General features: G+C 42.9%; 1 protein-coding gene and 1 long non-coding RNA gene across 3 annotated transcripts in view; one reads left to right on the forward strand and one right to left on the reverse strand.

Moving 5' to 3' along the window:
• The window catches only part of DDX59 (DEAD-box helicase 59), a 48,403-nt gene extending 42,803 nt beyond the window's left edge, over positions 1–5,600 (reverse strand). For both annotated transcript variants that reach the window (XM_033915959.1, XM_033915958.1), the window contains exon 1: positions 4,859–5,600. In XM_033915959.1, coding sequence (XP_033771850.1) covers positions 4,859–5,566 — 708 coding nt within the window. In that variant the 5' untranslated portion in view covers positions 5,567–5,600. The remainder of the gene's footprint in view (positions 1–4,858) is intronic.
• A 288-nt stretch (positions 5,601–5,888) lies between these two features.
• Positions 5,889–11,526, forward strand: LOC117346427. Its single transcript, XR_004536587.1, has 2 exons — positions 5,889–6,023; positions 10,895–11,526. It is a non-coding gene; the product is annotated as an uncharacterized LOC117346427 (long non-coding RNA).
• Positions 11,527–15,755: the final 4,229 nt, after the last annotated feature.

Genomic DNA, 15,755 nt, shown 5'->3' on the forward strand with positions numbered 1-15,755 from the left:
TTGTTTCTGTTAATATACACAGGAGTTCGTACATTAGTTGATCAGTCCATGCCTGCAAACCATTTGCAGAAGGGTGTCAATCACATCTTTCTGCTTCTCCTCCTTCACCAGTGGAGAATAGCTCCCTCTTTGGTTTGTACTAAAGCATCGAAAGCCATTGTAACAAGAGAAAAAGGATGGTCATGGGGACCTTCCCCAGAAATAACATACATTTCTGTTCTGCACTGTAACTCATGAAATAATGAACTTGCAACATAGGTGTATCAATGAACCAACCTACTGTGTACAACTAGCACTAACACATAAGGAACTCCAAAGATCAGTAACTTAGTACTTCATTGGTAAGTTAATCAACTAACACAGGGGTCTCAAAGTCCCTCCATGAGGGCCGCAATCCAGTCGGGTTTTCAGGATTTCCCCAACGAATATGCATGAGATCTATGTGCATGCACTGCTTTCAATGCATATTCATTGGGGAAATCCTGAAAACCCGACTGGATTGCGGCCCTCAAGGAGGGACTTTGAGATCCCTGCAAACAGAACTCCATCGCAGAAAGCAAGAAAATTCCAGAATGCATAGGGCGGGCTATATTGACTCCTGTGTATATTAACAGAAACAAGGTAAGAACATAATTTTTCATTCTATTCTGTTACTTATACACAGGAGTCTATACATTAGGTGACATACCAAAGCATCACCTGAATGTAAAAAAACTCTTAGGATATAAGTGGTATATATTACTATTCACACTGTATGTATTAACTTTCCTTGTTGTAAACCGCTTTGAACTTTTGGTATAGCGGTATATAAAAAATAAATTATTATTTTTATATAAATAATAAATAAATAGAGGATAGGTGAGCCTGCCCGCAAGACTGAGGACCCAAAAACTGCTTCCTCTTGAGCTGATACCTTGTAAAGGTATACACTTCTCCCTCAATATTCGCAGGAGTTAGGGGCAGAGCCGGCCCTCAAATATTAAAAAACTGCAAATAATATTCCGGCCGGTTCTGACCCACCCACCCCCCGCCTTCCCCTGGAATCCCGGGCCTTAACTTAAGCCCTTTGAGACTCCCCGGAACTGTACCTGGTGGTCTAGCGGACTTTCGGGGCAGGAGCGATCTTCTTACACTCCTGCCCTATGCAGATCACTCAAAGGAAATGGCTGCCGTGAGCTCCTGTCGTAGTCTCGAGACCACCAGGTAAGGTTCCGGGGAGTCTCAGAGGGCTCCACTGCAGAAGCTGCCCTCTCCCATGTGGGCTATCATTTCTCCCATATACCACATCCTACTGGTAGCAGCGGAGATGTTGGGCTTTTTCTCTCTCCTTCTTGCAGGATTTCAACCTCTTCTCCTACCTCAATCGCACCACCCTTCCTCATTTGAAGTCCATACTGTTCGCCTATTCACTCCTCTACCTCGCCGTATAGCGGTATATCATATATTGCCCCCCTACAAGTCCCCTTCCTTCTTTCTCACCAAGTTTGACTCCTGGTTTTCCATTTTCCTTGATTTATCTTCTCTCTCCCGCCTTCTTGGGGATTTTGACATTCATACTGATGATCCCTCTGACACTTATGCCTCTAAATTTCTTGATATCTTTAGATAAATGTGTATAGCGTAATGTGCATACAATGTCAGGATTGGATTTAGTAACTGGTTTCAATAGTTATTCTGTCTGTTACATGTGCTCTATCATATCCATCTTTAATTTGTGCTTCAGGGTATCCTCTACTCGAGAATCTTCTCACTATCTCTGCTTTCAAAATCTTGAGAGTATGTACAAATTCTCTTCAACCTGAGAAACTGTGTACAGTATAAGGGAGATTATTTTTCAATGATGGCTTGTATAATGAAGGTATGAATTTTGATCTGTAGATTTCCTGTAAAGGGTGGTGGTGAGTGGATTGAACTTTTCTGTATCCAGAGGTCTAAGAAATTGATCTTAGATTCATCTATGTGTATCTTGAATTTAAGGTGAGGATCTCTTGTATTGAGCCATTCATAAAATAAGTCCAAAGAAATGCAGTTGCCTTTCCATAGAATGAGGTTATCGTCAATATAACATTTGTAGAAGATGATTTTATCAGAATACGAATGATCTCGTAAGGTAATGTTTTTAAACTTTGCTACATAAAGTTTATCTAAATCATGTGCCATGGCTTCGCCCATAGAAGTGCCATAGAATCTGTTGGTAGAATTGGTTTAGTTTTAACGTACTTTTACATTTTTATGCCGACTACTTTGTATTTTTGTTTTTGCAGAACGTTTCTAACTACCTTCTGAGCTTTGGTAAAAATTTGTCCTGTTTATCATTTTGTAACCTGTTCCCTTCAGCGTGAACATAAATATAATATTTTACAGATGTATATTTTAGTTTACAATCTGTGGTTGCTTTTCTGTTTTTCACTCACCTCTCTTCCACACACACGCATGTGCAGATGATTACACTGGCACAACGGTTTATAGTTTTTTATTGGTGTTGATGTGTTGGCTTAAATATCACAAATTGTTTACTTGCACAAATAATGTATAGCCTCTCTGGTCCACCTATATGTTTTCTCCTATTATATATATATATACCCTTACGGTTCTGTCATATATCTGTATTTATTGGTTTTATTGTATGTTTTAAATGGTTGATTTCAGTACTTTTACTTGTTTTTAATAATTATATGTGCTAATAAACTTAGGGCTCTTTTACTAAGCCACGCTAGCGGTTTAACACGTGTAAACTGCCGGATGCGCTAGCCACTACCACCTCCTCTTGAGCAGGCGGTAGTTTTTGGCCAGCGCGGGGGTTAACGCGTGCTGAAAAGTCATGCGCATTAACCCCGCTAGCACGGCTTGATAAAAGGAGCCCTTAAACTAGTAAAAATCAGAGTTTCATATATTTCATTCTATTTTAAGTATTGTATTTATATTTTAAGTTTAGTATTATGCCTGTTTAAAATTTCCATGTTCTGTTCCATATTATTCATCTCAGTGACTTGTCGTTCCCCTGAAGAAGGCAACTTGTTTGCCGAAACTTGGATCCTAGTTGGGATTACACCTGGATTCTTTATGCACAAGCATTTTGGAACTGTTATGATATTTCCATGGACTTTTGTGGAATTGATGTATTTGTAAAATAAATATACCTGTTGGTTGGAAATCAAACATCTTGCTTGCCTCTTCTGTTGCATCTTTAGCATATCAGCATGCTCAAGGCCTGTCAAATCCCACCTCCCTCCAAAACAGAAAGTTCAGAGGGGGGGGGGGGGGGGCAAATTTGGCAGATCTCAACCATGCACAAACGCTTAAGGCACCACACCAACCAATATGAGGTTTATTTAGACAAGCTGATGGCAGCCTTGGTGCTGCCCATAAGATGTAGAGAAGGGAAGCTATCCCCATGAGGAGGGAAGGGAATATATGCTGGACTCCTCAGAAAGAGCAGGTATAGAAGCAAAGATGCTGAACACCTTGGGGAGGGGAATTAGGGGAGGGAAAATACTGGACACAGGAGGTAGAGATGTGCTGGACACCTCAGGGAGAAGGGATGGGATGATGCTCAATTCCTCTGGAGTAGAAATTTAGGGAAGCAGAGGGATTCTGGACACCTTGTGGACAGGAGATGAAAATGAGGGAGTAGTGACAGACAGAAGGTTAGTCCCTGTGAGGAGGAGGATAAAGAGATGCTGAGTTCATAGAAGAGGAGGGGCATTAAGAGATACACTGAACCACCGGGAAAGAAGGGAGAAAAATGTTAGAACTAAGAGGAGAGGGAGAAAGAAAGTGCTGGAGCAAAGGAGAGGGAAGAGGGAGAAATTATGGATTCGGAGGATGGGGGGGGGAAGCAGTGGAGGAAACATAAGGAAAGGGACAAAGAGGAGAGGTCCTAAATATAGAGGGGGGATATGGACACTGAGAGGACAACTACTGAACATGACAAGGACACATAGGGAAAAAGATCGATAAGAACACAGATAAAAGTGTCAAAATAACAGGCAACACTGGAAAAAGAATTAAGAGAAAACAGAGAAAAGTGAAGAGAGACATTGGGACCAAAAAAATGACCAGACAAGAAAGGCAGAAAACGTTTTGGTTTTCTAAATTTATTATTTGCAAATGTGTCAGCGTAGGAAAACATCCATCTCTGACATCTTGCGATTCAGTTTCTATTTCGATTACTGTGACGAAAAGTTTCCAATATTTACAGTAGTCTGGAATGTGCTTCTTGCAGGATTTGTTTACTAGAGCTCAAGGGATTTTTCCCCCTCTTCCCCCCTCCACTCCTCATTACCTTGGGAGAGATGGCATTATGGAGGCCCACTCAGTCCTATCCACATCACCAAATGCTGGTCTACATAGGGAAAGGAATAGGAAATACAGGACATGAGGGGGTACTAGGAGCTGTCCCCTTGATGGGAGGACCACAGCAGCTCATCTAGGGTTGTCAAATACTCTTGTGCCAGCACTGCAGACTTGACAGGTCACATGGTCTTTATCTACCATCATTTTGTACATTTAGGACAAATGCACGAGAATTTATAAAACATCAATTCCACTGTTTTCATCTGTAGGAAAAAAAAAAAAGGTAAAGACAGAAAAACTGGTCTATAAATTATACAAATAAATAACGTTCCTTGAATCCGTCTTTCCATTCCTTCCATTTGTAGGGTCGCCAACTAGCTCCAGACTCGCCTGACAGGGTTGATCCAATCCTGGGTTTGCACCACTGAATGTCAGGACTTGTAGCTGCGACTCACCCATTGCATTCCCTAAGAAAAGCACGACTAGGGTAAACCCGGGACTGGATCAACTTTGTCGCGGGACTCTGGATCCAGTTGGCGACCCTTAGTTTTGGGCGACTTACCGGCTGCAAGCATCTAGCGATGGCTGGAAGCAAAAAAGCTGCAGTTTTGCCCGACCCGGTGTCAGCACTGGCCACGACATCTCTGCCCATGAGCCCCACAGGGATCATCTGCATCTGAACGGGAGTTGGAATTTCATACCCTGCTTTATGCAAATTGGAGTTTAACGTTTCCGGGAAAGCACAATGTTCAAACTCGAGGATGGGCCTGCAGACTCCTTGGCCCTGGACAACGATCCCCAGCTGCTCTCTCAGACTGGCGATCTGCTCCTCCCGGAGGCTCCGAACGAAAGGGGCTTCGACGTAGCCGTCGCGGGCCGGCTCCAGCTCCGTCACGGCCGGCTCCCCTCGGAATCGCTGCAGGCAGCGGCCTTTACACTCCAGGCTGCACACGTCCTGCTCCGTCTCGTCGCAAATGTACTCTCCGTAGCGGCCGCACTCGGCACACACCGGCTCCCCCGGCTCCGGCCAGCGCTGCGCCTCGCTAAATGCCTTCACCGACTCTTCGGCTAGGGCAGCGTCGTTTTGTCCCTCCGGCTCGGCTCCAGCCGGGAGGACGCAGGGAGAGGAGGCCGACGGGGGCTCGGCGTCGGGTCCCGCTTCTCGCATCGCCGAGTCCTCGGCGTCCCAGGCTTTGCATTTCTTTGCCGCGCAGCCCGCCTTCTCCTCAGCCGCGGGCCGGCTCGTCTTCAGGGACCGCGGAACAAACATAAGGTTACCAGATGTCCCCGATGTTGGAACTAGTGTCCCTGGCACCGCCGATCGCAATCGCGTCCTCGTCCCGATTTCATTGGGAACACAGTTTGCAGGACTTTTCTCTCCTGCAGCTCGCCTGTGCTTCCTCTTTTAGCTCTCCTCGTTTATTTATTTAAACATTTCTACTCCGCCTAAAATCTAAGCGGAACACAATACAATTGCCCTAAAACAATCTTCTCTCCACAGCCCGTGATCACAATTCCTCGCTTTCTCCTCGTTTATCACCGCCTCATCACTTCTCCATTAGATTTTTTTTTTTTTAAATTTCTTCCTGTCAGTGGTGTTTTCTTAAAAATGTCCCCACCATTTCCTTAGCAGAGAACCAACGTTTCGTTTCCGGTTGCAGTATGCCTTGTTATGCAGTAACACCAGCTCCATGTAGCACAGTGGTCTCAAACTTGCGGCCCGCCAGGTACTATTTTGAGGCCCTCAGTATGTTTATCATAATCACAAAAGTAAAATAAAACTGTTTCTTGATCATATGTCTCTTTAGCTATAAATTACAAAAATTATTATTAAGACTTAGCCAAAAGGAAAGATTTATAAGGGCGATTGGGGGTTCTGGGGGGGCGGTTGTTGGGGGGAAGGGGGTTGCGTTGAGGGCAGGAGAGTCTGGGATCCCTCCTGCCTGTAATGTAGTGGGGGGGAGGTGGTAGGGGGTCGCCGGGGCCAGGAGGGCTTGGGCTCCCTCCTGGCCCAATCCAGTCACGGGGGGGGGGGGGGGGGGGGGGGGGGGGGGGGTCGCTGGGGCCAGGAGAGCATGGGCTCTCTCCTGGCCTGATGTTAATCAGCAGGGCAAGAGGGATTGGGCTCCCTCTTGCCCCGATATCGTCGGGGAGTCGTCGGGGCAAGAGGGCTTGAGCTCCCGCTTGCCCTGATGTTGTCGGGGTGGGGGGGTGGGGTTACAGTTCGACATGGCAGAAGGGCTTTGGCACCCTCCTGCCTGGATCGTTGTGGGGGGGGGGGGGGTTTCTGTAACCGGTGTTGTTTTTGACAGACACCGGTTACAGAATCCAGCTTTTAGGCGAAGGACTGGCTCCTCCTTCGCCTAAAAACCCTTCTGTTGGACGTTTGGGGCTTAGGCGTTTTTTTGGTTCATTATGGCCAAAAAGTGTAGACGTCCTGGGGGTGTACTTTTAGACGTAGTGGTGATCTGGGTGTTTAGTAGAGGCAGGCCGTTTGTTTTGGTTATGGACATTTTCCCTGCTTCTGCTTTGAACGTTTAAGGACTTAGGCCAAAAGGGAACTTAGACGTTTTTTTAATTATGCCCCTCCATGTCTTTTTCATACACACAGAACACATGTACACCCTCACCCACTAAGGCAGTGGTTCCCAACCCTGTCCTGGAGGAACACCAGGCCAGGACAGGGTTGGGAATCACTACACTAAGGAATAAATAATCACAAACTAAAAATAGAAATAGTAGACAAAAGTTACACTGAACCACCAAGAAGCCAGACTGCATACAATACAACACCACAGAAACAGTGACACATGTCCCCTAATACTGTGCAAAATATAAAGATAGCAAATATAAACTTGAAAAAAATGACAAATAACAATCACTTCACAAATTAACAAACAGAAATAAAACAAAAAAATGCAAAATAAGAAAATACCATTTCATTGGCCTAATCCATTTTTCAATTAGTTTTCAAAGGCCCAAACCTCTTTTTCAGGTCATTATACAGTATACTGCACAGTATCCAGTCTTGACCTGAGAAATGAGGTTTGGGTCTCTGAAAGTTAGTAAAAAATATATCAAAATTAGTCCAATAAAATTATTACGTTATTTCCATTTTCTATTTATAAACGTTTATCAGTACTTCAATACTTAATACATTTATCAAGCTTCAATACTACTTTGTTTTAAAGCAACAAAAAAATTGTTTTTACCTTTTGTTGTTTCTGCTTTGATCATCTTCTCTTCATTGTCTTCTTTCCATCCAGCATCTGCCCTTTCTCTCTCTGCTCCTTCCATCCAGCCTCTGCCTCTTTCTCTGCTCCTTCCATTCACTGTCTGCCCTTTCCATTCATTGTCCACCCTCTCCTTGTTCTGTCTCCGGCAGCCTTGCACTAGTTTAAGATGTGTTTAATGTATTCCTTCTCTCCATGGGACTTTATGCTGCAGTCAATGTGTGAGCAAGGCATTGTGTGTAATGTGGTTTCTTACATTCTGCAGCCACTCCTTCTTACCTGTATAAGCTTTGTTCTAGTGTTCTTTCTCCTAGGACCCCTCCCTTTTCCTCTCATTTAAGCTTGGGTCTTTTGTCTCGCTGCTGTACTTCCTGGTCTGCTCTACAACCTTTGCTCTGATGGGTCTGCAAAGGTATGACCTCACTCAGTTGCAAAGCTTTGTCCCTATTAGTCTCTTCAACACCCTTGTTTCGCACTATCAAACTGTCCTCCTAAACTTATTGACACCATGATTGTGACAGCTCTTATGCACATTTTGAAAAATTGGAAGTCACCCACACTACTAGACTACACCTTTTGGTGGAACTCCTTAAGCATGTACCACAAATTCGAATCATATGCATATGAAAAGAACACGATATCTCGTTTATCTACAAATTTGGTGCGAAATAAATCACCTTGGTCATTCTTAGATTCATATGTTCATTCTGCCTTGTAGACACTTCTGCCTCTCTCTCTTTCTCTCTCTCTTTCTTTATCTCTCTTTTTTCTTTTTTATTTCAATTCATCTTCTCTGCTTTTCTATCCTTTCTATTTCTTTTCTTAGCAGTTTCAAATACTCTGAATTCTTCTTACTAATCTACTATATGCAAATAACAGCAATTATGGTTTCTTTTGTTTCTAAATCACTATTTCTTATTCAATTTTTATGTATTTGAACTGCTTTCTGTATATTACTTATAATATTCAATAAAATTAATGAACTAAAAAAAGTCTCTTCTCTTCCCTCCCCTGCTTTCTGGGTTCTCCCTAATAATCTTTTGTTCTCAACCCCAGTCACACTTATGCTTCCATCCTAAGCACATGGCTCTATCTCCAGCAAAGCACCAGTAATTCACCTTAAGCTACCCAACCTCATACATAAATAACTCAGCATTTCAACTCTGATGGTTGAAGCACTGTTACGCCTTTACCTTTTCTTCATCTCTGCTCTTCCTTCCTTCTTCAAATCTACATTTTCTCCAGCTGCAACATCTAGGAGATTCTACTCAATAAAATATATTTAAGAAAATTATAAGGACTTGACTGCGTGTGCGTTGGGAATGCAAAGGTTTAGCCAGGACAGGAAGCTAAATGAGGGCAGAACATTATTTTAAGGGTGAGTAAGATGATTACCCAGGGCACTGGTGTGCCTTTTATGCATCTCCAACTAGAGGGGAAATTCGATTAAGTTACAGGGAAATACTTTTAAAACCAAGAGGAGGAAATATTTTTTCACTCAAAGAATAGTTAAGCTATGGAACACATTGCTAAAAGTTGTGATAAGAGTGGATAGTGTAGCTGGTTTTAAGAAAGGTTTGGACAATTTCGTGGAAGAAAAAGTCTATAGTCTGTTATTGAGAAAGACATGGGGGAAACCACTGCTTGCCCTGGATCGATAGCATGGAAAGTTGCTGCTTTTTAGGTTTTGTCCAGGTAATAGTGATCTGGATTGGCCACCGTGAGAATGGACTACTGGGCTTGATGGACCATTGATGGTCTGACCCAGTAAAGCTATTCTTATGTTCTTATGAAGGGAAAGTGAAAGTATTGTGGCTGAGGTGAGCCCAACTTATTATTCTGAGAATTGTGGAGTAATGTTCATGAGTCTGGCTGGGGCTATTTATTTGCATAGAGAGACTACTTCCCCTGAGCCTGTGAGTGAACAGGCTCAAAAGAGTGTATAAATAAGTTTCCCTTATATCTTCCCAACCGTGTCTTCTTAAGTGTTTGTGTGAAGGTGAACAGGGGGAAAACCCATCTAGGATCTCCCACAAGCATATTTCATTTGTGGAAAAAAGGTCATCACTTTTTTCACCAATTCTTCCATTGTCAACTCCTTCATATTGTTGTTTTTTTGCTTTATTCTCTCTCCAAAACGTGTACAAGGTTTCAAAGTTTATTAAAATTTGATATAATCGTCTATCAAAAAGTTTCTAAGCGAATTACAAGTATATATAAAGTACAGATAAAAACAACACAGATATATCAATTACAAAGAATCTGGGTGTCATTGTAGACAATTCAATTAAACCTTCCGCCCAATATCAACATTTTTTTAATTTAAAAAATCAGAGAAACATTGCACTTTTTTGCTAAGCTCTTCAATTGGCATCTCCATAACAACAGGGTGCAATAATAGTAAAGAAAATGTGGGTAAATTGTCATTGGAAAATCTTTCCTCTAGTGACGATATCAAAGAATCTAGATAAGGAATTATTAGTGATCTTTTCCAAAACTCATCAGCTGTTGATGCTGGAGGATTTGAAAGCTATTGTTGCAATATTACAGTCCTCAGTAGTTGCAGTTCAATGTCAAAGATTTGAGCTACAATACTGGTGGACAACAGAATATCCTGGCATAAAACATCTGTTGCTTCACGATGTCCTTTCATGGCTGTTAAAATTATTTTTTTTAATGTTCAATATTTGTATTAATTTTGCAGAAGAAAACAAGAATAAAAGATATACATAACAGGTTTACTAGTACCGTAGTACAGACGGTTCGGCTGCGTGGCGGCGAGTGCTCAAGGCTTCTGCTGCACGAGGGATGGGAGGGAAGGATGGAAAGATGCTGCAGATGGAAGGCACAAGGGGATGGGTGAGAGGGGAGGAAAGAGGAAGGCAAAAAGGAAGAATTGGGGTGAAGGAGAGGAAGGGAGAGATGATCATGTAACCCTACCTGAAAATAAGACCTAGTGCCTTTTTTGGGCCACTGTCTTATTTTCGAGGAAACACGGTAGCAGTATTACTTTCTCATGATAGCTTTTCCAACCCTTAAGCAATACTTACAAAATATTGTTTGAATATGCTGATAGTTTTGTAATTCTGAGACCAACATGTCTCACATAAGACTGGAATGTTGAGTACATACTTTCTTCGCACAATAGATTCACTGTGGCAGTTGTGTTCCAGGTGTCTGTTACACAGTTTATATTGTTCACAACCAAATTAAATTTGTGACTAGCACAATGAATAAACAGGGTTTTAAAAAAAATATTTATCTAGCAAGATCTTCTGAGCACCACTAATATTTCCTGCCATGGTTGAATGTTCATTGTAACACTGTCCGATGCACTTATTTGAATCGAAATCTTCTCTTTTCAGGAATTTGAATATTTTGGTCGCGATAGTTTGAGCATCCATTGCATTCAAATCAACAAACCCAAGAAACTCCTCACAGATGGCCATCTTTTCTTCATAAAAAAATTGAACACTTACATGTCTCCTCCCAAAGAGTCCACTTAAGGACCATCAGGACAGGCTCCTGCTCATCATGACAGGAGTTGCTCTACAAAACTGGAAACATGGGGACCTCCTAAATTTTTCCTTTTGGTGGGAAATGCTTTGTATGCATTATCGCTACGAGCGAACTATGGCTATGCAGCTTGGCCATACCCGGACATATCAGTCCATCTGGGGCTCTCTGGACAATTACGTTAAATTTCTTTAATTTGGTTAAATGTCCTATATGCCCAGATTTCTGTTTTCTTCATGGTGTGTTTTATGACACCCCCCCCCCCCCGGCCGACTTTTGGTTCCCGGTTGTTGAGGGTCGGTTAGGAGGGGGGTAAGTGTGTTGTGGGGGTAAGGGCAGGGATTGTGTTTTCTCATTGTATGGCAATGGAGTGCTTTTGTAGTCATTGTAACACTATAAGAGGAGTGGATGGCACTCTTTGTTCACTATTTGTGCAAAAATCAATAAACAGTTCTGTAAAAATAAAAAAACAAATACCAACCAGATATGTCACATGTTTCATCTGCCATTATGCTGTAGGCTGAGTTTTTTTTGCACCACTTATTATAGCATCTTTAACCACCAACCCACACAAACTGATTAATTTATTTTGGACTTGAGATGACATATATGTAGCATTTCTATTACCTTTTTTGAAATGTCTCTTCATTATTTCATCACCCATTTCAATTCATAGATGAATTAAGTCCTGAAAATTGCCTTCCTGTTGCACCTTACTTAGAGATCATGAGTGGCACAAAATATGATTATGGAAATTATTGATAATAATACCTTTTTATTTTCTTCCAAATTTTTTGTAGCCAGAAATCAACATGGCATTTACAGGCTCATTTTCTAATAAATTAATGGCAGCTATTTCTGTTGCTTTGTGCTACTGATTTGAGAAGTGGTTTTTATAGGCTTTGTGCATGACTTGGTAGCACATGAATGGCTTAATGATGAAGGAACCCAAGACACCATGCACTGATGCAGAAGCAGGAGGAAAAAGAATACAGTACACGCACAATGCACCTTTCAGACGTTTTGAATATGCAAGCCAAGGAGCAAAGGTCTTTAGCCACTTGTGTCTGAATTTTATTTTTGCCTGGATAGCATCTTCTGAAAAATCGTATTTTTCATCAGGTGTCCAACAAAATTTTGGGGCTCCTTTTACAAAGCTGCGTTAGGGCATTAACGCGCAGAATAGTGCACGCTAAATTGCCATGCACGCTAGACGCTAATGCCAGTATTGAGCTGGTATTAGTTCTAGCCGCGTAGCGCATGGTAATATCCTGCGTGCGCTAAAAACGCAAGCACACCTTAGTAAAAGGAGCCCTTAATATTTCCATCTTTCGACTTGTGGTCGTTAGTGACGAACGCCCTACCTATCTTCCCAAATCTTGGTTGCAACATCCCTCAATGGTGTCGATGCTGGTGTTGTTATTACGTGATGTTGATGGAAGCGTGGCTCGATCTAGAGTGGTAAAAAATCGAGGCACCTTCTTTACTCTCGCTTTCGCCACTGCTTTTTCCTATTTTCTTCCTCTTCATTGCTGAAATATAATAACAAAATGAATTATTAATTTGAAAATCAATATCAAGAATTGTATCATAGAGTCTAGGCTTTTCCTTAGGGCTAAGGGTGAGGAATATTCATACCAAATTTGGTGAACGTTCGTAGCTCAAAGCATTCAGAAGTTATTGTACAATATACACACTCATGCCATTTGGAGTCCAGAACTGATAGAAACTCACTTCGTTCGTTTCAGTTAGGCGGCCTAAACAAAATCTAATATGTTTAATTTCAAAACTATCTAAAAATTCTGTTACAGTCACAAGATTTAAAACACGACTTTCCAAAAATTTCCTTATATCGATCCACTAATTCACTTACAATGCCAAAAAACAAGTAATTAAACTAACTGCAATAAATCACTTCGTAAAGCTGATTTTAGACTGAATAGCAGCAGTCAGCCAGCCAGCCTATTATGTTTAAAGACAGAAAACAGAGACTAGGTTTAAATAGTCAATATTCTGAATGGAGAAAGGTAAATAGTGAGGTTCCCCAGGGGTATTTGCTGGCTTCTGCTTTTTTAACATATTTATCAATGATCTAGAGGTGGGAATAACTAGTGAGATAATTACATTTCCTAAAGACACAATGGCTCTCTTTTACTAAGGTGTGCTAACCGATTATTGTATGCTAATCGCTAACACGTGCATGTTAGTCTATGGATGCGTTAGCGTTTAGCACACGATAATCAGTTAGGGCACCTTAGTAAAAGAGGGGGAAAGTTGTTCAAAAAGTTGTGAAAAATTGCAAGAGGACCTTGGCCTAGATTCTAAAAAAATTGCGTTAAAAAACAATGGGCTGCTATCGCAGCCGTTCTGGTAGCGATTTAAAAAAAGCGAGTCATTCTCCAAAAAACACTCATGCAAATGAGGTTGGCGAAGAGTAGTGAAGACTCGCTAAATTTGCAGGTGCCCATTGCTAGTGACAGCGATGGGCACATGTGCAGAATAAATGCAAAAAAAAAAAAAAAAAACCTTCCACTGCCGGAGGGGGAGAGGGGGGTTGGTTGGCAGCGGGAGAGGTGCTTATTCTCTCCTGCCGCAAACAACACCCCCCTGCAGCGGGAGAGATGCCCACTCTCTCCCGCCGCCAAGCAACCCCTCCCCAGCAGCGGGAGAGATGTCCATTTTCTCACAACACAAACAACATCCTCCCCTGCAGCGGGAGAGATGCTCACTCTCTTCTGCCGCCAAGTGACACCCCTTCAGCTGCAGGAGAGATGATCATTTTCTCCCACTGCCGTGCAACCTCTCCCCCCCCCTGTGCCTCCGACAACCGGCACCCTCTTCCCCTTACCTTGATTTAGATAGCTGAACGGAGGGATGCATACTCCCTCCGGCCAGCAGGCCTGCCTCTTCATAATGGGCCTTCCTCTCCCTGGAATGCACCAGGGAGGAGCTTGAGGCTCTGATTGGCCCAGGTTGTTTAAGGCCCCTCCTATGGATGGGACCTTAGGCGTTCGGGCCAATCAGAGCCTTAGGCTCCTCGCTAATCCATATGGGGAGGGACCTAAGGCTGTGATTGGTCCAGATGCATAAGGTCCCTCCCATAGGAGGGGCTTTAAACAACCTGTGCCAATTCTCAGCTTTGGCCCCTTCCCAGTGCATCCCAGGATGCACCAGGGAGGGGAAGACCCATTTTGAAGAGGTGAGCCAACTGGCTGGAGGGAGTAGCCCTCCAGTCAGCCATCTAAATCTAGGTAAGAGGGAGAGGGTACCAATCATTGGAGGCACAGGGAGGGGGGTTGCATGGCAGCAGGGAGAGAATGAGCATCTCTCCCATTGCTTGGGGGGAGCATTGCTTGGTGGGATAGAGTGTGCATCTCTCCCGCTACAGGGGGGTGTTGTTTTTGGCAGGTGTGAATGGGCATCTCTCTCGCAAGGGGGGGGTTGTTGTTTGCAGCAGGAGAGAATGGGCATCTCTCCCACTGCTGGGGGGGGGGGTCACTTGGTAGCAGGAGAGAGTGGGCATCTCTCTCACTGCAGGGGGGGGGGGAGTGTTGTTTGTGGCGGGAGAGAATAGGCATTTCTCCTGCTGCCAGGGTTTTAAAAGGTACTGTCACTGTACTGGCATTCCTGGACCAAAAGCCAATGCTGCATTTGGAGAATGGTTTGACGATTTTTAAGAATCCACCAGAGTGCTCATTTCAATATTGAAAAGCCCATTTGCATAGCAATGTCAGAGAATGATAGAAAGCCTGCTAAATGCTGAGGTAAGCTGTTTTGATAATCTGTCGCTAAAATGCATGCAGGCTAAACTGTCGGAAACCAGTTTCGCGATCGTGTTAAAGTTTTGAGAATCTGGCCCCTTGTGAGGCTGGGCATCAAAATGGCAGATGATGTTTAATGTGAGCAAGTGCAAAGTGGTGCATGTGGGAAAGAGGAACCCGAATTATAGCAACGTAATGCTGGGTTCTATGTTAGGAGTCTGCCCAGGAAAAGGATCTAGGTGTCATTGTTGAAAATACATTGAAACCCTCAGCTTAATGTGCGGCAGCGACGGCTAAGAAAGCAAATAGAATGTTTGGCTCCGATGATCGGGGATTCCGCTGCCACAATCAGCTGATGCTAAGCACTGGACTATTTAGATTTTTTGTGGTGCAATTCTCTAACAGGCGCTGTCGCTTGATTGACATGCGATTGGCAGCTGCTTTTAAGGTAGCCACAGACTTCGGCACGTTAGAGAATCTGGGCATGTACGCCTACTCTATAATGGCATCTGGGTGCCCAGATTCCTTTACATAGTATTAGTTTAATCCCTATTGGCACACACCATATGCTTGTGTCTCTATTTATTCACAATTTGTCTCGTCCTAAGCATTTGTATATGATCGTTATAAAATAAAGGTTATAAGAATTTGTATTTCATTCTAAAAAGTTATTTGTTACATGCTATTCGAGGCTTTCAGATTATAGAAGGCTCACCAATTTCTGCTGTTGGTCGCCAGAGTCCACTGAACCCTTAAACAGATTCTGAGATACTGAATATGGTGGAGGATCTATTCAGATATGAGGATGGTATGCTATTGTAAGATAGTGAGGATCTGAGCAGTAGTTCCAAGAGGAGGTATGAAGGAGTTTGTTAAAATCGAGACCGCTGTACATAGGCCTAGAAGTACGGTCTTTTATTGTGTTTATTTAATTTTATATGCTTAAGTC

This window comes from Geotrypetes seraphini, chromosome 12 (genome assembly GCF_902459505.1).
Source record: "Geotrypetes seraphini chromosome 12, aGeoSer1.1, whole genome shotgun sequence".
Classification (NCBI taxonomy): Eukaryota; Metazoa; Chordata; class Amphibia; order Gymnophiona; family Dermophiidae; genus Geotrypetes; species Geotrypetes seraphini.